The following is a 23,407-nucleotide window of genomic DNA, read 5'->3' on the forward strand; positions in this document are numbered from 1 at the left end:
GATGACATCATCTCTCTGCTCCCCTGCCGCTCACTCGCTGACTGCATCCCACCCCACCCCACGCTTTCAGTGTCCTGCCCGCTCGCTCCTGTCACCACTAACAGCAGCGGCGCCGGGCTTCTCACAGGCAGCGGCGCCGCTCACTCGCTGACTGCTCCCCCCCTTTCAGTGTCCTGCCTGCCCGCTCCTGTCACCACTAACAGCAGCGGCGCTGGGCTCCTCACAGGCAGCGGCGCCGCTCACTCGCCGACTGCTCCCCCCCCTTTCAGTGTCCTCTCTGCCCGCTCCTGTCACCACTAACAGCAGCGGCGCCGGGCTCCTCACAGGCAGCGGCGGCGCTCACTCGCTGACTGCTCCCCCCCCCTCTGCGAGTGTCCTCTCAGGCAGCCTAGCGCTGCACTCCTCACAGGCAGCAGAGCGGACGGAACGGGCTGGCGGGCGTCAGTATACCTCCCCCCTAAAAGTGCCGCCTGGTACCCATGGTACCACCCGGTCCCATCATAGGGCCGGCCCTGACCATAAACAAGTAAATGGGCCTTTTTTGTGTTGGAGCATGGAAGGTTTAGGAAGACAATCATTGGGACTAAGTTTGAGAGCCACTGCACTAGATGATGCTGTGCACAGAACAAGTATATCATCTGCAGCAGAAAGAACCACTACGTAGATATTTTGTGAATTCCAGAATCACATAACCATCAGGTTGGCTATACTTTTAAAAAAAAATGTAAAAAATGCTTTCTAAATAGAAAAACCTGGCTATAATAAAATAAAATATTTTAGCTTAATTATGTGTGTTCTGTTGCAGGAGCATATCTACAAGCTTATGAAGAGTGATAGTTATGCACGATATCTGCGATCCAATGCCTACCAGGACTTGCTCTCGATGAAGAAGAAGGTAAAGTTGGGGTGGACATGCTTGCATCCTCCGCACATTACTGATTCTGGCCTGCTGCTTGCTAACAGTGTGGAAATGAGAACCGTGTCCCTTGTTTGTAAATTCATCTTCTTTGCACGAGGACTAAATGTCATCTCCCTGCCAATTGTTTTAACATAATACAATTACTTATCCCATTGCATAGACTAGTGAAATTTACATTGTCTGTAATTTGATATATTTCATACTGTTAGATCTGTTAAGTCTTTGGTCAATGGTCATACAGATATGGAATTTTAGAAAAGTCTGTTTTACTCCATGCAAAGCCATCTCAACTATTAGAAGGCATGATGTGTCATTTGTGGCCTTTTCATTGACCAGTCTTGTCTTTCGAAGTAACTTGAAACAAATGCTGGTATTAGTGCAGCATGTCTTCATGCTTATGCTGTATAGCCTGGCAAAATATTTATGGCAGGCAGCTATGCATTTAACAACTGTGTGTTGTATACATTTAGCTGGTTAGAGCAAGATGTCATTGAATATAGTTTGCTGCATTTTTAATGTAGCCAAACTGCTTGCTTTAAAAATCAGTTTATATTATTGGAGCCTTTTCCAACCGTTCTGCGTTGCAGTACATTTTCAAAATATGCTGCAGTTTTGTGTGTGCTGACCTGTACTTTGCCATTCAAGTCAGTTAAATAGAGACCTTCACAGCCAAATCACTTTTGAAAACAAATAGCAGCTTGTGTTAAGTTGCATATGACTAGGGATGAGCCGAACACCCCCCCCCCCGGTCGGTTCGCACCAGAACCTTTGAACGGACCGAACGTTCGCGCGAACATTTAGAACCCCATTGACGTCTATGGGACTCGAACGTTCGAATTCAAAAGTGCTAATTTTAAAGCCTAATATGCAAGTTATTGTCGTAAAACGTCTTTGAGAACCCGGGTCTTGCCCCAGGGAACATGTATCAATAGAAAAAAAGTTTTAAAAACTGTCGTTTTTTTCAGGAGCAGTTATTTTAATGATGCTTAAAGTGGTTGTAAACCCACTTTTTTTACTTTTACCTACAGGTAAGCCTATAACAAGGCTTACCTGTAGGTAAGGAGAATATCTCCTAAACCTGCACGGTTTAGGAGATATTCCCCTCGCATTGCGCCGCGGCGCATGCGCGGGGGGGGGGATCTACGGCGAAAGGACCGGCAGCCGCCGGACCTTGCCGAGTTTTAAATCTCCCGCGCGCACGCGCGGGAGTGACGTCATCGCCACTCCAGCCAATCACAGCGCTGGAGCGGCGATACCCGGAAGACACGCCGAGGCAAGATGAAATCTCGCTCGGCGTGGACCAGGTAAGTGCTACACACCTCGTTCCGAGGTAAGTATTTCATAATGAGCTAATATGCAGTGCATATTAGCTCATTATGACTTTTGCCTTACAGGAGAAAAAAAAAAAAAAATGTCATGCGGGTTTACAACCGCTTTAAATAATAAAAAAAAAAAATGAAAAATTCCTTTAAATATTGTACCTGCTGGGTGTCTATAGTATGCATGTGAAAACGTCTTTAAGAACCCGGGTCTTGCCCAAGGGAACATGTATCAATGGAAAAAAAAGTTTTAAAAACTTCAGTTTTTTTCATTATTGGTATCATTGGTATCATTGGTATCCACTTCAGGACTCCTGAATAAACGACCGTTTTTAAAACTTTTTTTCCATTGATACATGTTCCCTCGGGCAAGACCCGGGTTCTCAAAGACGTTTTCACAGGCATACTATAGACACCCAGCAGGTACAATATTGTTTTTTAAATGTAAGCTTCATTAAAATCACTGCTCTTGAATCTTTAGGTGCAAACTACAGAGCACAAGTGCAGTACACACCAAGTAGTTTAGGTGCAAACTACAGAGCACACTTGCAGTATACACCAAGTAGGTTTAGGTGCAAACTATAGAGCACAAGTGCAGTAAACACCAAGTAGGTTTAGGTGAAAACTACAGAGCACACGTGCAGTACACACCTATAGCTAGATTCTGAAAGACCGCCGCATCTTTAAGGCAGCGTAGCGTATCGTATTTACGCTACGCCGCCTTAAGTTAGATAGGCAAGTACTGTATTCACAAAGTACTTGCCTCCTAACTTACGGTGGCGTAGCGTAAATGGGGCCCGGCGTAAGCGCGCCTAATTCAAATTAGGCTGAGGGGGCGTGTTTTATGTTAATGGGGGTGACCTGACGTGATTGACCTTTTTTTAGGAAAGGCGCATGCACTGTCCGTGTACATATCCCAGTGTGCATTGCGGCAAAGTACACCGCAAGGACGTATTGGTTTCGACGTGGACGTAAATTACGTCCAGCCCTATTCACGGACAACTTACGCAAACGACGTAAAATTTTCACATTTCGACGCGGGAACGACGGCCACACTTAACATTGGCTACGCCACCTAGGGGGCATGTTTATCTTTAGGTGGCCTATCTCTTACGGAAACGGCGTATCTTTACTGCGACGGGCGCACGTATGTTCGTGAATAGGCGTATCTAGTGATTTACATATTCTACGCCAAACTCAATGGAAGCGCCACCTAGCGGGCAGCCTAAATATTGCACCCTAAGATACGACGGCGCAAGCCGTCGTATCTTAGATAGGTTTAAGTGTATCTCTGTTTGAGAATACACTTAAACTTAGGACGGCGCAGATTCCAAGTTAGGTCAGCGTATCTACTGATACGCCGGCCTAACTCTTTGTGAATCTAGCTATTAGTAACTTTAGGTGCAAACTACATAGCACAAGTGAAGTACACACCAAGTAGCTTTAGGTGCAAACTAAAGAGCACACGGGCAATACAACACGTGAGAACACTGCAGCTAGCACAATCAACTGCCTGACAAATTAGGAAGAACTGATCTAGCTAAACTATACAGTGTATAAATATATGTACAACACCTGGGATGTATATATATCCTCTACACACTGTAAATTTAACTGACTAGCCTGCCTGCTCTATCTAGCTAGAAAAAAAAGACACTCTCTCTCTCTGACTGATCTATAACCAATGCCGCAGCACACTACACAAGGCCGCCCTGCAGGCGGCCTTTTATAGTGTGGAGCGTGTACTAAAGCCCTGAGCCATAATTGGCCAAAGCCACCCTGGCTTTGGCCAATTACGGCTCTCTGTACTGACGGCGCTATGATTGGCCAAGCAAGCGGGTCATAGTGTATGCTTGGCCAATCATCAGCGCGCAATGCCTCAGTGAATTATGGGCCGTGGCGCGTCACTCGAATTTGGCGCGAACGACCCGTTTTTTTCGTATTTCGACGAACGATCGAACATAGGATGTTCGAGTCGAACATACAATCGTCTCGAAGATGAAGCTCATCCCTACATATGACACTGCAAGAATTTTCAGTTATAGCTGGTTTAAATGAGCTTTAAAAGCCATGTCTATCTACTACTGACAAGTCAGGTTATTGAAGCTCAGAAACAAACACGCAGATACTTCAGGGCTTTAGGCTTCCTATCTATTGTGTACAGATTAGTGTGCCAATTAGCTATAGTAAAATGAGCCTACTGAAACCTTAGTGGGATTAAATAAAAATTCAGGGAAAGGAGCTCAATTATTACTTTTGGTGCTAAATGGTTTCCCAAAGCCATATGTCTTAATCATCCATGCTGCAGCCCCAGAGAGTTGTTTCTGTCATTTATAGGGGAGTATTTATTTATTTATTAAAATGCTTATTGAGAGTGCAGTCTTTACCCAAAGGCCTCGAGTAGACGGTTTTTGTGTGATTTTTCCATCCATTAGTAATTTTTTCCATTAGTAATTTTTCCATTGCTAATCTATGTCATTTTTTTATGATCCCTGAGATCTAATTTCAATGACTACCAATATGGGCAGCAATTTCCTTTTTGCTTGTACAAATACCTGTACCTATTATGAAGAGATGTATTGTGGATAGCATCAATTGCAGATCCTCTTCTTATGAGAAGTTTTTTTTTTGTTTGCTGTCTTTTGCCCCAACTGTGAGGATTTGCCCTCTCTCTTTGTCCTGGAGACCATTAAATAATCTAGGACATTTCGGGGGACAGGGGGGGACGGGAGGTGACGTCATGCCCGCAGTCTGCCCGAGACTGTGTGGCTGGAAGTGGGTGCAAATACCTGTCTTTAGACAGGTATCTGCACCCCCCTCCCCCCGAAAGGTGTCAAATGTGACACCGGAGGGGGGGAGGGTTCCGATCAGCAGGAGTTCCACTTTAGGGTGGAGCTCCGCTTTAAGAAAGAGTATTATGCCCAAAGCAGCTGGTCAAAATACAAGGTGCATTGTTTTATGAATTTGATTAAAGAGTAACTCCACTTTTGTTATTCTGAAGAAATAACTGTTTGTGTCCATGTGAATCAATATGGAAGGGGTTTTATTATTATCAGTCAGCTGCTGCACCTGCAGGGCTTGAATAAGGAAAGTGGCAGGACTGCATTCCCTTTGGAAGTATCTCACCAAAAATGAAATTTTTGTCACAGGGATGCTCAAAATCTGACTTGTATCCTAGTGCAGACTTCTGGGAAAATCAGTAAGCCAATCACACAAGCAGGAAATAACATTTTCAAGGGGCGTTCTGTACACCATCTGTGTACAGAAGGCCTACATGTAACTATATTGCATTGCATTTTACAGAAAATTACAGTGCTGCAGATTGAAAAGGAAAGATAATTTTTAATAGAATTTAATTACAATATGACTTGAGCCACAATTGTATACGCTATATTATTTTCTCTTTCGTTCATGGACGGACACAGCTCCTTTATTCTTGACCTTAGGGTTTATAAATGCCGTCTATCAGGAGAGGACTAGGCACACATGTTAAACATGTAACAACAGCAAAGCTGGACAGTGCTGCCCAGGGGGCGGTCCCTTTGGCTATAACCTATCACCCTGCATCTAGCAACTCAGTTTTTTTTCTCGACTTTTTTGATCCTGAGATCTACTATCAACTGCCGGCTGGGTGACAGGCTGGATAATATAGATCCTTGTAGTCTCCCCAGCCCGGCCATTGAGCGTGAGCAGACATTTAGCTACGCGCTGGGTCGGCCACAACATAACCCGTTTGCTCCAGGGTTTGCCGGTGAGCTTTATGCTCCGAGGCACAGATATGACCGTGCTACTGCTGTCTGAGTCACAGTGGGCCATGGCCGACAGCCACTCTGTACTGCTCCGGTGATGGGTCTGTCTGGAATGCGTCCAGCAGTCCCCGCAGGAAGGGTAAGTAGGGTTCTACCTGTTTTGGCAGAATGGAACAGCTGGGCATTGCTGAGGAGGTCGACTAGGGGGTCTCTCACTCTCTTTCTTCTCTCCCTGTCCCTTCCTTCCTCCCCATGTGTACCTGACCGGGGGTCATCCGGGGGGGTTCCAGGTCCTGGCTGGGGGCTGCGTGTGGTGTCTGGGGTCCGCTCTCCATTGTGGGGTGTTATCTGGTCTGCCATGTGGGGGGTCTCTGCTCGGAGGCCCAGCGCGTTCGGTGCAATTTTCTTGTAGCCGCGCTAGTGTTTATTGCTGAAGCAACCGGCGGCCATTTTCTTGTAGCTCACACTCTTTTTCCCTGAGGCGGCTGGTGGACATTTTCTTGTAGCCCCAGCTTAGTTTTGGCCTCTAGAGCTGGGTATGTCTTTCTGAACGGCGCGAACAGCACATAACACCTCAAACGCAGGAGAACACCTCAGGCACAGGCAGTGCAGGAGAGAGAGCGGACCGCAGCACTTGGCAGTACCTGGGTCAGGGTGGTGAGTCCTCTGGGGGGCAGACAGGCTTCCCCACTCTGCGTGGAACTGACCGACTAGTTGGTGCATGGCTTTAAGTTAATATGCAATGCAGCCTTAGATACAGCTCCCTTGCTCTCCAGAGCCTCAGTCAGGGGAGGGCTGGCAGGGGGGACAGGGTGGAAATCTCCCCCGGCCGGTGACACTATGCACAGCCACCGGACGCCCCTACCAAATGCTGTTTTTGCAGAGCAGGAATATGCCTTCTGGAGCTCTGTTAACACAGGTCACAGCACCCGCTCACCTACCGCTGTGCAGCCGTGCCTGTGTCAGCTCTGAGATAGATGGCTGCAGGGCTGAGCTATGTCTCGTCTCACACATAGCTCAGCCTCAGAGCACACCAGCACTGACATCCCCTTATCTCTCTCTGCATAGACACGAGGAGAAATAGAGCACATCTGCTCCTCCTCCTTATGAGTCTGCCCCGCCCACACTCCCCGGGCATGTGTGGGCACTGGACAGGAAGTTTGAACCCAAAAAAGCATCAGACAGCCTGCCTGCGCCTCAGCCTCCATTCTGGTAAGCTCACCCTCTCTAGTCTCTCCTACCTCCCAGTGTATAAAAAGAGGTGCTCTGTGGACTTTGTTAAAGGGGAGGGGGAACAGGCTTTGATTATCAGAGACCCCCTTTACACCATAGTCCACAGCATGCACCCTTAAATCAAGTTTCCCAGAACACCCCTTACATCAGATCCCCCCCCCCTTAAATCAGGGTTCCCCCTTACAGTGTAAGTGGAAATTATGTGCAGACTCTGATGTAAGGGGGCCTCTGTGCGGACTCTGATGTAAGGGGAGGCTCTGTGCGGACTCTGATGTAAGGGGGGCTCTTTGCGGATTCTGATGTAAGGGGAGGCTCTGTGCGGACTCTGATGTAAGGAGGGCCTCTGTGCGGACTCTAATGTAAGGGGGGCTCTGTACGGATTCTGATGTAAGGGGGCTCTGTGCGGACTCTGATGTAAGGGAAGGCTCTGTGCGGACTCTGATGCTTACATAATAATGTACATAACATAATGTATAGGGTGCAGGGGTCAGGAGTGTGTAATGTACAGGGGTGAGAGTCATGGCACAAGGAGGGGGTCCCATGAGGACCAGAGTGAATGAAGGTGTTCACTGTACACTCTGTTAGAAAGAGTCCCCCTTCAGGTTCCATTATACTACAATGTAGCCTCTAATGGAGCCTGGAGGAGAAGCTTTCTAACAGACTCTCTGTTGTACTTTGTACGAAATGTTGGGGCGAGGCCAGGGGTGGGTCATGGACAGGGCAGGGGTGGGTCATGGTTAAGGCCTGACAGGGGACCCTTGCTTTATTTGGTCCGGGGGCCCTGAGTGTTGTTAGTCCACACCTGCCGGCAAGTGTACCATAATGCTCTCCCTGTCAGGGATCTCCGAACAACAGGAGCTTCCTAGTTCCTGCCCATCATGACGTCATTCAGAGGCTGGGGTAGAAGAGGAGGAGTGCTGTTGCAACCTGCGGGGAGCGTTCACTACAGTGGGTGAGTGAGTGGTTGCACTGCTTTCATTTTACTGAAGTGGTTTTTAAAAAAAAAATGGGGTAGGGGGTTAATTAATCTACAATGCTATTTGGAATATGCAGCATGGAGGAGGTTAATGTATTGCTATTGGTCACTAATGCATTTGTGACCAGTGGCAGTTAATTACCTCTTTGTGCTCCATTAGCAGCAGTGGTGTCAGTGTTAATTAACCCACTAATGCAGCATAAAGGGGTTAATTAACTGCCACTGGTCACAAATGCATCAGTGACCAATAGCAATACATTAACCTCCTCCATGCTGCATATTCCAAATAGCATTGTAGATTAAAGTGGTTGTAAATGTTGTTGTTTATATATATATATATATATATGTAGCGCCCCCTTACTTTCAGTATGGGCACTACGCTAAAGTTAGTGGGGAATGGGAGAGTTATTTTGCTCCCATTTGCAATTTGTTAAATTGAACTTGCCTGTGTCACCTCCGAGGTAGATGGCTGCAGGGCTGAGCTATGTCTCGTCTCACACATAGCTCAGCCTCAGCAGACCAGCACTGACATCCCCCTTCTCTCTCTCTGCACAGACACGAGGAGAGATAGAGATCATCTGCTTCTCCTCCTTATGAGTCTGCCCCGCCCACACTCCCCTGGCATGTGTGGGCACTGGGCAGGAAGTTTGAACCCAAAAAAGCATCAGACAGCCTGCCTGCGCCTCAGCCTCCATCCTGGTAAGCTCACCCTCTCTAGTCTCTCCTACCTCCCCGAAGTTAGGGTCACTGGATATTCTCCAATACAACGATCCCAGGCCATCATAGTCATAGCCTTCCGTGGGGCTGTCATCTGCTGACCACGGGCACTCTTGGGCTACATACCACCGGAGGGCTCTGTAGCTCTCGTCCAACCGCATCCCTGCCCGGATCAGCCTGCTTAACTCTGCTGTCCACTCCTGCTTCGGTTGTTCCCCCAACAACGGCATTCGTACGTCATACTGCGGCCAGTACCTTACATGGATGGAGGGGAGAACCTTTCCCTGGTGTTGCTGCTCAAGAGCTAGCGCTTCCTTCCAGAGTTGGAAACGGATCAAATCCGGCCATCCCAACAGGGCCTCCTCTGATACTGGTCCTCTGTGCTGTATCCGCATCTCTTGTAACCTCCTTCTGAATTCCTTTTCCATGCCGACTGGTATCTGTACCTCTCCTCTCTCTTCAGTTAGTGCTGCTGTGACTTCTGCTGCTGCAGCACCTCTTTGATGTAGCCAAGTTGCATCCACAGCCGCTATAACCAGGTCTATGATCTCCGGTGGAGGATTAGGACCATACTGTGCCAGTCCTCGTTTAACAGCTTGATCAAAACATTCTTCCACGGGGGTCCTGTCTGTTACGCTGGGCCTTTCAGCTCTATCCATTTCGACAAGTTCTGCGATAATGTCCCTTTTCTTATGGTTGCTGGCCGGTAGGCCCTGGCTCTCCAGTAAGTCCTTAAAGGAAGAGAGCTTCAGCCGTTCATACTGCGTCTCCATTGTCCTGTGTCCTTGTAGCTGTTCTTCTGGCGATGGAATTATCCCACTGCTAGCCAAGAATTGTAACGGTCAGGGGTTAACACTGTTTACACTTTTCCATTCCACCAACCCAAGACAGCTTATCCGACACTTCAACAATCCAACAGACACGATCCATTAGAATTCCCCAGAAGGACGAGACACACAGCTCTGTCTCTGGTTCAAACGAATGAATGATTTAATGGTAACTCAGCCTTGTTATATACAGTTACAAGCATGCTGCAGTAATCACAGGGACAATGAAACTCTCCACCCAGAACATCACACAATGGGTGCTTAACGAGTTCCCCCTCAATCCACATCCCAGACAGACATTCTGGCACCAAATCTAGAGGAGTTAATTACCACAGCTGACAAGTCACATTCCACATCTATTAGCAATAGTATTTTCACACAAAACAGTGTCCTTAGCATACACAATGAAATCTCTTAGAAACAGACCTAATTAGCACAATGGACAACAGAATGCAATCACAGCAAGCCCCATCACCACAGCCAGGTGGACTTACTTAACATCTCAACAGTCTATGTTACACATTGAATGAGACACTCCTATTGACCTGTTGGGGTCAGAATAAACCACTGTAATATGTCAAGATATCCTGTAATACACAAATTATCATTTCTCAGTCATCCTATGCCCAAAAGAGACATAGGATGACCCTAGACCCAAGAGTCATTAGTGAAGCTGGCACAGGAGTACCCCACATCCTTCAAAAGTCTCTGGGTATCACGGGCCGTTCCGTTACATTTACATATTACCATGCACGCCGTAATGAGAGCAACACGAGACCTGCTCCGTAACACTAAACTGATACCTATAGGGGGATTTTGAAGCTTTGCCTATAGAAAATTTAGGGTACTGAATTTTGCCGCCATTTCAAATTTGGGTAATTGAATGCGTTTGCTTGCTCTAATATTCACTTTAGTGTGTTTTTTTTATTACCTTTGCGGTAATATCGTGTGACATAAAAAACTACCACTATTTTATTGTCTATGGATACCTGCTTTCGGGAAACATATTATGTTTGGGGGTTTTGTGTAATCTTCAGGCCTAAAAATATTTTTTAAACATGTGTGCAAAAATGGCTCTGGCTAAGAAAAGGTAAATCAACATGGATGACAAAAGTGGGAGTTGGGAGGAGGCAGGGAAGAGGGAGAGTTGGGCAAAGTTGCTCCACCATGGGCCTCTGGGTTATACTTGCCCCTGGGACAAAAGATGCCAGTCAGCCCCTGCCAGGGTGTCTGGAGGGCCACATTGTCCTCCCCCCACCCTTGTGATTATGAAAAATCTTAGACTTTTTTCCTCGATCCATCACTTTTCCACGCTCTATGGGCCACTTGACTGGACTTGCCCCCCAGGCCCAAGGCTGCCAGCCCTCCCCTGATCACATGACAGTTGTAAACAATGGATTGTTTCCTTTCATGCCATTCATTGTGTACAATTGTGTTGCTAGCTGTGATTGGTCAATGTGATCACATCGTACAGACAGGGCAAATCACAGCCCATCTGTACCATGTGATTAGCTCTGGCCAATCACAACTAAGCACAACAAAAAAAAAACTTTCATTCAGTAAAATGCTTGCTTATTGCAATGAAATTCACATAAACAATCATAATGTGTAAAAAAAAAAAAAAAAAATGATCTTTTTCCAAGGGTAGAACAATTGTTTGATGGTAACATTATAGTGTTTTGATCACAGTGTGTTATAAAAAAAAAATGTAAAAAAAAAAGTCATAAAAAATATAAAGGATTATTACATTCATGGTTTTTTTCGTACTGTCACCAGTCAGTGTCCCTAATCAACATATGATGATGCTGTAATGCACTGGTAACAGTATGTGAAAAAAATTCGAGAGTCGCCATGCCTCTTACCAAAGACCATGAACTGTCTACTTTCCAAAAAAAGGGTCCTTTGGGGGATATTTGTACTGTCCTGATATTTTTGGACCTCAAGAAAATAGATAGGCCACCAATACATCCGGATTGATACATTTTCAGATATAGTTTGTGGACTCTAGAACTTTCCTACAGACTAAATAATATACACTGATTTGGGTTATTTTCACCAAAGAAATGTAGCAGAATAAATTTTGGCCTAAATTTATGAAGAACAATTATTTATTTGCAACGTTTTTCTAAAAGAAACAAAGAAATACACATTTTTTTCATTTACTTAGGAAATAATAAAAATAAACAGTGGTGGTTAAATACCACCAAACTAAAGCTCTATTTGTGTAAACAAAATATTGTTTGGTTGCCGTGTTGCATGACTGTGTAATTGTCATTCAAAGTTCAACAGCGCTGAAAGCTGAAAACTGGCCTGGGCAAAAAGTGGTAACAGTGTCCAGTATTGAAGTGGTTAAAACATTCCTAAACAAACCCCTTTGTGTTAGAAAATGGTTAAGATTTGTTGTATCATCTTAAGCGTCCTCCCTGGTTTATTATAACAAGGCTGTAGTTGGTGTTACACCTGCAGGTGTCAGCCTGAGCCTCTGCAGCTGTTAAATACCATATATGTAAGGCATGCTGGCTTTTGAAGTTGAACAATGACTAAGAAGCCTATGTTGTATGATGTTTGTGTGAGGCTTACAATAAAAAAAGGTTTAATAAAGATTTCCATGGTAAAAAATTAAGAGTTTTCAGTTTTAATAATGTAAGGTGGATTATGCAACTATACCTAACCGTTCTGTAGCTTTGTCTTATAGCTAAGCATTACTGCATTAATCGTACCTGCTTTCAGCAATATCAGCATATATTAAACTCTGCCAGTATGTGTGCATGTTTGTCAGCTGCTTGAATGTTAATTGTATTAGCTCCCATTCATAATGTTTGGTAAACTTGTGGCTGCCTTGCTGTGGTCCTCTTTGAGTCATGCATAGTGATAGTGTGCACATTTTTTCCCATACTAATTTACAGATTCTATTACACTGAGGTACAAACGCACTTAAAAGAAAATAAATATTCAGTAAATTAGTTCTCCAATGAATATTTCTAAATATTCGTAATGTTTTTAGTATCATAAATAGAGTTTTGTTATAATTTAGATGTATTTAAGTATAGAATAAAAAATATGCCAAGCCCAGCTTAAAATATTGCTGTGCAAAATTATATGAATGATTAACATTACCAATGTAAGTTAAATATTTAATTGCAAATATTGCTACATCACTAATTGTATTACTGATAATCAACGGTCATAAAACTAATGTACCGGTAATAATCAGTTTTCCATGTTTAAAATGAAGGTTATGACCCTATTTAAAAAGGTAGCTATAATTTGTTATTATTAATATATCATTAATAATAATTATAAAGAAAATGCCACTTCATATAATATTGTCCCAGTATTCTTTTGATATCCCATGGATATACACAGGGACTGCTTTACTTACTTCACCCGAGTCAGTGTTCACTTTAAGCTTGGCTAAAGCTAGGGCTACACTGGTGATTAAATCTTTTTGTTGCTCAGAGATTTAAAGGTGGATTACAGACAGATATAAAGGACACAGATTCATTCAGTTCTGTATCCATGAATACATCCCTACCCTTTTTTTTGAAGCAGTGCAAAAACTTAAGTCTGATGTGACAACCTCCAGCAGTTCCTGTAAAGCAGAGCTTGAAGTGGAAAAGGAAGAAGCAGCACTTAGAGCATGCTGATAGGAGGAAAAAACAGTGACAGAGAGATGATCTCACCACTGTTCTGCTTCATTCAATGCAGACAACTGAGGCCAGTGGATAGGCATGTGCATTTCGTTTCGTTCCGAATCGAAATTCGGACAAATTTTTTTTTTTTTTATCAATAACAATTTTATTGGTCAATGGTTCAAATGTACATAACATACAGCCACATAGAGCCCCAGGCCCGCAGGGGGAACATAAAGAATAAACACCGTAACAGTAGCCTAGGGCATTCATGTTATCTCTGCCTAGCAATTGCAAGTATGCCAGCTTGCCTATTAAAACCAGTGCCGCCAACATGGCGAAGTGCAAGCTGGCCATTGTCCTTCCGGACTAACCACATGTTATGGCTATACTAAGCAGTAGACTTAACTCCTAAGTATCAAAGCAACCGGAGACACTAGGGGTCTTCAAAGAGAAAAGGAAAGAAAAGAGGGGAAAAGAAAGGGAGAGTGATGGAGAGAGGGAGTGTCGTCATTTCGGCCCATGTACCTTCTCAGGGTGGATCCTCCCGGCGGTGCCACAGTTCCCAGACCTTGTCGTGAGCCTCCTGCTGATCCCGTAACCTGGCCATCATCCCCTCCATGATCTCCACGTCTTTAATCCTGGCGTACAGGGCTTCAGGGGGAGGGGGAGACCGACGCTCGGACAAATTTTTTATTATTCGGACATTCGTATGCATACGAATTCCCGAATTGTAATATTAACGAATTCACCAAATCCGAACAAACGTTTTCTAATCGAAAACCCGCGGACGAAATTCGATCAAACATCGAAAACAACTTCTATTCGAATCGAATTCGAAAACAATTCGATTCGAAAACAAATTCGAATGAAAATTGAAAGCAAATTTGAATCAAAATCTAAAAAATATAAATCGATTTCTAAAAAAGAATACAATAAAATAGAATATAAAATAATAAAACAATAGAATGAAAATCAAAGAATAGTAAAGAACAGAATGGAATGTAATAGAATGTAATAAAATACAATAGAATATGACCTGGCTTCTTCTATCTATCTTCTATCTATCTTCCATTTTCTGAAATTCAAAATTCATATAGAATGAACTCAAATTCGAATAGAAATATATTTTTTTCTGCTCTATTCTAATATTTTTCTATTCGAATTTGAGTTCATTCTATATGAATTTCGAATTTCAGAAGATGGTTATATATATAAATGTAATTATATATATTATATATAGTAGCCTTAACAGCACTGATGCAGAAGTTCATTTTACACTTTCTTCTTAGCTTCCCCATATGCACTTAGATCAAACACGCCATTTTACTGATTTGACATATTAAATAGAATCACACGTGTTCAAAAAAGTTAAGCACATTTTAAAAACAAAGAGATTGGTAGGACAAAGCACAATGAGTATGGCGTGTAAATATTTATTTGCTTTAACTTATTCTGTCCGAATTTTTAAAAACATCTTTACCCCGTGCATCCCTCTATTAAATGGACCAGTAAATACTATCTAAAATACTAAATACTAAATACTATAGAACAATCTAAGACTTAAAAAATTGTTGTAATTTACAACTGAACTACAATAAACAAAACATACAGTAGTAATTATAGAAGAATAATTTGAAATCCAGAGAAATCCTTTAGGATTCTAAACTAAATATAAATAAATGCACAGAAAATCATGGCATTATTGCTTTTGCTACTGCGACAAAAAACATTTAACGCTACAATTCGCATTTACAGTTCACAGTTTGCATTATTTTTTTTGTTGGCTTTTCTAACATTGATAGCATAGTGAGCACACACACTTCTGAAGGTTGAAGGTTTTTTTTCCTGTATTTTTTCTTTCCCAAACCCCTTTTTGTTTTTTAAGACTGAGAATGAGCAAGGGCGTAGAACCTCCCTAGAAAAATTCACTCGCAGTGTGGTAAGTCTTGGAGGGGTCATATTTCAATATTTTGCACACTTAAGCTGTCAAATAAAATAGAAAATACCAGTATGTTGTTGCTTGCAATTTTGTGATTCTACATGTGATTACATTTTCATTTATATTGCCTATTTTGTCAGAATGTTATGTGTGATGTCTGTTTTGCCTATATAAAGTTTTATTTACTATAATACTGCTGAACACAGCTGAATATCAAATATGTTATCACAAACTTAATATAAACAAGTCTTGTACTTTGCATTTACGTACAACTTTATATATATAAGTTTATCTGCACTTTCGGAATATAAACCGTTTGTCATACCTGTATGATTTTTTTCTGAATGTATTTTGGTAGTATAAATGCATATGTTTACAATGACCACACTACTGAGATCTAAAGAAAAAAAAAATACAGCTGAAAGTATATTAAAAGATGTTGTCATAACTTTGGTTTTCTTGCTATTTAGCTGAAGTCCCATCTTTTCAGTCTATTTTTTAACTTTCTTTATGAAACTTTTGATGAGATCAAAGACAATCAAAATTGTTGATGTTCCTTTCACCAATCTTGAAACCTTCCATCTTCTTCAAACCCTGTTTCTCTTATTTTATGTTCAGCATACATGTTAAATAAGTATGGATAGTGTATTCAGCCTCATCTACATCTTTGTCTATCTTGCACCAGCCTGTGTTTCCATTTTTTGGCATGACTATGGCTTCATAAAAAGCCCTTCAAAAGGAAAAATTAGATGTTCAGTTACACCCATATTTCTGAGGACAATTAATATTTTTACGTGGTCGACACTGTGGAAGGCTTTGCTGTAATCAGTAAAGCACATTTTGACTTTCTTCTCATACTCCTTGGCATTTTTATTTATCCAGTGTGCATCTGGAATAATTTCTCTAGTTCCTCACTTTTTTTTTAAATCCAGCTTGTACATCTAATACACATGATATTGCTGCTCTAAGATGGGTCCGCAACCGGCCTATGGGGTCTGTATAGTCTGGGGTGCAACTGTAGTCATTCAAGCAACAAAGATCCGGATGGTTTTGAGAAAGCACTGCTATACTGTAGTTTGAAACATGTTTACCTCTTCTCTGCCTTGTCTGTACATCTGTGTTCAATTTACATGTGGTATTACAATAAAGGCTATTTTCTGGATCTTCAATTGGGTGTGCAGCCACCCGGATCTTTGTTACTTGTACATCTAGTAGTTCTCTTTTAATATAAGGTTTTAGTCTATGTTGAATAACCTATAGCATAGTCTTGCTGGGGTGTGATATGAGGACAATTGTTCGAGAATTTGTGCAGTCTTTCATATCTCTTTTCTTTGGTATTGAAATATAAACCAATCTCTTCCATTATTTTGGCCATTTAGTGGTTTTCCAAACTTGTTGGCATAAGTTCATTAGGATTTTCATTGATATTTCTTCAGTTGCTTGCAGGGATTCTAATGGCAAACATTATCAATTCCTGCTGTGGCCTTCTTTTTCAACAGTAATCTTAGCACCAATTGGACTGAGAGAAAGTACTACAGTAGTCAGTTCGCAGAAAAGTCTAGGTTATTTATGGCTATTCTTTAAAGTTTTTTTAATTATCTTTTTCATCCATTGGTTTATCTTAATTCCATCATTGATGATTTTCCCATAGACAATCTGAAACATATGCACTTTGATTTCATGGATATTCTGAAAGGTTAGCCTTGTTTTTCAACTTTTGTTTCCATCTTCAATGTCTACACAAATGTAGTTGCAATATTGGTCTTTATCTTTCTTGGCATCTCTCTGCAATATATGATTCAGTCTTTTTACAAGATTGTTATCTTTTTTGATTGCAGCTTTTCTTAAATTTTTACTGTATCTTGTGTCTTCCACATGAGTTTCTCCTTCATGATGACTTTGAATTTAAAGAGGAAATGATCGCTGCTACTCCCAACCAGCCCAGGTGAATAAACAAGGAAGAGCGGCCTCAGTCTATATGTCTCTACCAAGCCATATACGCTGATGCATTTTTCCCTGCCGGTGGGTGGGGTGAAATGCATCAGGATGTGTGGTTTGGTGGAGACATGTGGGTTGAGGCCACTCCTCATTGTTTATGCATCTGGGCAGATTGGGAGTAGCAGCAATTCTTTCCTTTTTACTGGGGATGTTCGTTTGTTTGCAGAACAAGCTAACATATGGGGCATTTGTGGCAAATTCGAGTGCTGCAGAGCGCCCCATAATGCACTGCGAGATCATGGCTCAGGGGGCTAAGTCCACAGCAGTCGTATATAGTGTTATAATAACGTGGAGATTGAGAGAACGTTAGCTTGAGGCAGGTTAGTTAGTGGCATGCAGGCAGTTTAGTATACATTGGGGCAAAAAAGTATTTAGTCAGCCACTAATTGTGCAAGTTCTCCCACTGGGGGGAGTTTGCGTCGTAAACCAGCGTCGGGTATGCAAATTAGTAGTTACGGCGATCCACGACGGTTTTTCGCGTTCGCTACGTCGCTGCTAGTCTAGTTTCCCGTCGCAAAGTTAGTCGTCGTTTTTGGTGCCCTAACTTTTTTTTTTTTTAACTTCAAAATCAAGTTTATTGAGATGTAGAAAAATTAGAGGTACAAACATGGTATGCATTTGATCGACATTGATCAGTATCTGACACACTTGTACAAATAAACAGTGTACAATTCAGGCTCACATAACATTTCACGCCTCTCCCTGTGTACATGAGCTCAGCATTCCCAGGCTTATAGTAAGAAACCCTACACACTCCAGATATCCAACACGAGTGCCAACTCACCCTCGCCACCCTCCTTCTCCATACCGTCACCACCTGCCAGAGACTCATACCGTGCAAGTTTCCCCATCCTCCAGCCACCTGTCCCACACACTGGAGAACTTCTGTGGGCGCCCTCTATGAATGTAAATCATCTTCCTATAGGGAAGAGTGGTGTTCACCTCCCTTTTCCAGTCCTCCAGTGTTGGGGCCCTATCCCTCATCCATGCCTTTGCCACCACCTTTTTGCCCATGAATAGTGTTTCACAAATGAAAATATTCTGGTATTTATCTATGTCCACATCGGGGACCAGTCCCAGCAAACATAATTTGGGGTCCATACCCACCGGTGATCCCATATTGTCATGGAGAAACTGTGTTACCTGCAGCCAATAGGCCTGCACATCAGGGCAGTGCCACAACAAGTGGTAGAATGAGGCCGCATCGGCGGCACACATGGGGCAGGCCGTACTCCGTGTGGGTTGAAATTTCGCCAGTCTCGCGGGCGTCAGATATGCACGGTGAATTACATATAGCTGTGTTAGTCTGTCTGATAGTTTGGGGGATGACGTCTTCACTCCCTCTAGTATTTCTCCCCAGTCAGTGTCATCTATCTGGCCCAGGTCCTGTTCCCATTTTGTCTTTGCCGTCTGTGTCACCTTGCCTACCCTTTTCAGTCTAATAGTGTAGTATAAGTTGGATGTGAGTTTTGTTGAATCAGCCCCAAAGATAACATCCAGCACCTGCGGCCTACTCAAGTCTACAACAGCCTGTTCCATTTGTGTTCTAAGTGCGTGCCGAAGCTGCAGATACCGAAAAATAAATTGTGGTGGAAGGGAAAATTCCTCCCTAAGGTTTGAGAAGGATTTAGGTCCCGATGCCGTTAAGACCTGGGACAGAAAGAGTATGCCATATGCCGCCCATATCCCCGGGTCCGGTACCGTTCCCAATTCGGGAAGACTTCCATTTCTCCACAATGGTGTATGAGAGTGCACATGTGTCCTGTCCATCTTTTTAAGGGCTATGTCCCAGATTTTTTGTTGGTGCGTTAGCATATCCGCCCCGAAGTGCGCAGACCTACACCCCCCATGTCCCGTCCTAAATATTGCTTGTACCGGAGTATGAAGGGTGCTGCCTGGTCTATTACATACTAATGACCTATGCCTTTGCGCTTCTGAAGTATTAAAATGGTAGACATGGGATAATTGCGATGCAATGTAGTAGTCTTGTATATCCGGAAGGGAGCATCCCCCCTCCATGGTAGGGTTTTTAAGTACATGCCACGCCAATTTATGTCGACTCGAACCCCACACGAATGAATTTAGGATTGCTTCCATCTGTTTAAACACTTTTAGAGGTATGTACAGTGGGGCATGCCAGACCATATATAGAATTTTGGGCAGCAAGATCATTTTCACTAGATTTATTCTGCCCATCACTCCCAGGGGTAGCCTGGCCCACGCCTGTGTTCGAGCTTTAATAATGGCAAACAGGGGTTCTACATTCAAAGGGACATACTCCTTGAGATTTCTGGTCATGCTAACCCCTAGGTATTTAATCTCTGCCACCCTCTGCAAGGGCAATTCCGGGAACAAAGCCGGCGGGGGGAAGTGGTCCAGTGGGAGGATACGGGACTTGTCCCAGTTAATCTTCAACCCCGAATATTTACCCGCCTCTTCTATAATAAGCAGGGCTGCACTCAGCGATGGTCCCTGATCTGCCAGATAGAGGACAGTGTCATCTGCGTATAATCCGATCTTTTCCCATGCATCTCCTTTTCTGAGGGCTATCACGTCCGGACTTGCCCTAATTGCAATAGCTAGCGGTTCTGCCGCCAGTGCATATAGTAGTGGCGACAGGGGACAACCCTGTCTCGTGCCCCGCTCCAATGCAATCTGTTCCGACAGCCACCCGTTGACAAAAATCCTGGCCTTGGGCGTCTGGTACAAAAGCTGAACCCACTTAATAAAATTCGGGCCGAATCCGTAGCACCTTAGGCATTCCCAAAGATACAGCCACTCGACAGAGTCGAAGGCCTTGGCCGTATCCAAGGACACCACCACCCTGGTCCCCACGTTGTCATGCTGCGCCTGTATATTCATGAACAGTCTCCTAATATTCATGGCCGTATTCTTACCCGGCATAAACCCGGTCTGGTCCGGGTGTATCAGGGAAAGAATCACTACATTTAACCTGGAGGCCAATATCTTAGCCAATATCTTGATGTCAACCGGCAACAAAGATATGGGTCTGTAAGCTTCGGGATATCTGTGATCCTTACCCGGTTTGGGAAGGACTATTATCTGGGCCTCCTGCATAGACATGGGTAGGACACCCGAGTCAAAACTGGATTGAAATACATCCCTTAGTTTGGGCACCAGTACTTCTGAATAAGTGGCATAGAACTCCAGTGGTAAACCATCCAGCCCTGGGGCCTTGGACTTGGCTAGTTGTGATATCGCATTTGCAACATCCTGTGCGGTGATAGGGGCTTCAAGCTGTTGCACCTGCTCTACTCTCAGCTTTGGGAACTGTAGCGCATGTAGATAGGCCTGTACTTCCCTCGGTGTGTGGTGACATTGGGAGCTATATAAGTCTCTATAAAATCGCATAAACCTGTCCGCCACCTGTGGGGGGTCCGTGACCAATGAGCCATCCGGCTCAGCCAGGGACACCACCACAGGTGGTCTGTCTTCCAGATGTGCCAAGTAGGCCAACATCTTCCCAGCCTTTTCCCCATGTTCGTAGACCCGTGTTTTACAGAAAAAGACACGCTGTTTGGCTTTCTCCATATGTAGCTGTGTTACAACTCTGGCTTGTACCTTAACCTTATCAAGGTTCTCTGGGGTGGGCTGTGTATTAAAGGTTTCCTCTAGCTTCCGCAGCACTCCTTCCGATTCACTCACTATTATCTGGGAGGAAAGTTTAAGTCTTTTGATTCTGGTATCCAGCACCCTACTCGCGTGCATTTTAAATACGTCCCACTGGGAGTTTAGTGTTGAGGGGTCCTGGTCTTCTGAAAAAAAGAACTTTAACTCTCGCTCGATACTGTCATGATCTTGCAGGGCTTTCAGCCAGAACGGGTTTAGTCTCCACACCCTCCTAGGGGCCTCCCCCAGCAATGACAACTGCAGCCAACATGGTGAATGATCTGATAGTGCCCTGGGTGCGAACCCAACCCCCCCCACCCTGGGCATAAGGGATGCTGACACTAGGATGTAATCAATACGAGACATTGTGGCGTGGCTGGTGGAGTGGCATGTGTATGCTCTAGTCTCTGGGTTTCTTTGCCTCCATACGTCCGTCAGTGCGAATTCCTTCACCAGGCGGCCCAGCCTGCTCAGTGGGGACATAAGTGATGTACGTGCCTTAACCAAACCTCCCAACTTTCTGAGATGGGAATGAGAAACATCTATTAGCAAAAGTATGTGGGCGTATAACACACACTCTGCCACGCCCCCTTAACCACTTGCTAACTGGGCACTTAAACCCCCTTCCAGCCCAGGCCAATCTTCAGTTTTCAGCGCTGTCACTCTTTGAATGACAATTGCGTGGTCATGCAACACTGTACCCAAATCACATTTTTTTCACACAAATAGAGCTTTATTTTGGTGGTATTTAATCACTGCTGGGTTTTTCATTTTTTGCAAAAAAAAAACGAAAGACTGAAAATTTGGAAAAAAACGAAACAGTTTTATAGTTTGTTATAAAATTTAGCAAACAGGTAATTTTTCTCCTTCATTGATGTGTACTGATGAGGCTGCACTGATGGGCACTAATAGGCTGCACTAATGGGCGCTGATAAGGTGGCACTGATGGACACTGATAGGTGGCACTGATGGGTGATACTGATGGGCACTGATGGCTGGAACTGAAGGACATTGATAGGTGGCACTGATGGGTGGTACTGATGGGCACTGCTAAGTGACACTGATAGGCAGCACTAATAGGTGGCACTGATGATGAGACACTGATTGGTAGCATTGATGGGCATTGATGGGTGGCACAGGTAGACACTGATTGGCAGCATTGCTATGCACTGGCAGGTACTGGCAGGTGGCACTGCTGGGCACAGATACTCGGGTGATGTCTCACCCTCTTCGGGACCGATGTTCTTTGACACAAGCCGGTGATATTAGCTATTAGCATGAGCAGAAAAAAGCGAATTAATCTTTTGTTTACATTGTGTAATCAGCTGTCATTGGCTGACAGCTGATCACATTGTAGGGGGCCGGGATAAGTCCCTTAATCCGATCTGTGATCAGCCAAGTCTCATTGACTCGGTGATCATAGAGCACGCCGCGTGCACTCCGCACGGGGTGCGCAGGCAGCTCATGTACGAGTGGCGTCTATTGACGGCCTCCCGGCAATTAAGGTCCACGCTGTAGCCATCACAATATTTACAGAAATGTGAGGGGTGTACTCACTTTTGTGAGATACTGTATATATACAGAAAGTGATAAATGATGTACTTCGCGCTACTGTGAGAAATAAGTGAATATCTCAAATACAAAAAGTGAAAATGCAGCAAAAACTAGTAGTGTTTACAATACGCCAAATAAGAAAAAATAAATAAAAGAAAGGTTCTCGCACAAAAACTGTACACGCATCAATAATAGTGCAATGAAGTGAATTTAACAATAACAGTGATGTGTAGTAATAAAAAACACAAAATAGTCCATATATGTAAAAGGCAGGTGTACTGCCAAAGAGGAGAATAGAAAAAGGAAAAAGTATATTGATAGATTATATTAATAAATGTCCATCAATCTTTGTGCACAGATAATGGATAAGTGGCCTGATCCCCAGCGTGTCTGGTCTCTCAGAACTCTCACCTCATATATGAATAAATACAGCAACAAGGAAATCCATAACAAGCTTCACCTCCATAAACAAAACGGTATTCCCACTTTATATACTTCCACTGGTATCTTTCAGACTTCCTGCAGACTTCATATGTAATGCCACAGCTTACTCCAAACAACTCCACGATCAATCCCTAATCGGGCTCCAATAGGGGACCAGGGGGGAGAGAAGACAGAAAAAAGACCTCCAATGGTGTAGTATCAAAGATAAGGGGGCATTTATTTGGGTGTGTATGCTCTTACATCAGCAATAAAAAATGGGTGCAATATTAAAACTTGAACAGCGGCATCCTCTGCGCCTTCTTACGTCACTCCAGGTGCACATCTGTCCACAGCCAATCCCTACGCGTTACGACACGGTCACGTGTCTTCATCTGGGGAACCTCAGGTCTGACTCATCCGTCTGACTGAGATCAATACTTGTGTATACCATCCCCAGCCAAATTGCCTGCTCACCTCACAGATGAGTA

The 23,407-nt window shown here is 43.7% G+C and overlaps 1 protein-coding gene across 2 annotated transcripts in view; it reads left to right on the forward strand.

Annotated features, from left to right (window-relative positions):
• Positions 1-23,407, forward strand: part of RGS6 (regulator of G protein signaling 6) — a 427,599-nt gene that overhangs the window by 398,417 nt on the left and 5,775 nt on the right. The window contains exons 16-17 of one of the 2 annotated variants that reach the window (XM_040332702.1): positions 806-895; positions 15,261-15,314. In XM_040332702.1, the coding sequence (XP_040188636.1) occupies positions 806-895; positions 15,261-15,314 (144 nt within the window). The remainder of the gene's footprint in view (positions 1-805; positions 896-15,260; positions 15,315-23,407) is intronic. The other variant, XM_040332703.1, reaches the window with a different exon arrangement.

This window comes from Rana temporaria, chromosome 13 (genome assembly GCF_905171775.1).
Source record: "Rana temporaria chromosome 13, aRanTem1.1, whole genome shotgun sequence".
In the NCBI taxonomy this organism is placed as follows: Eukaryota; Metazoa; Chordata; class Amphibia; order Anura; family Ranidae; genus Rana; species Rana temporaria.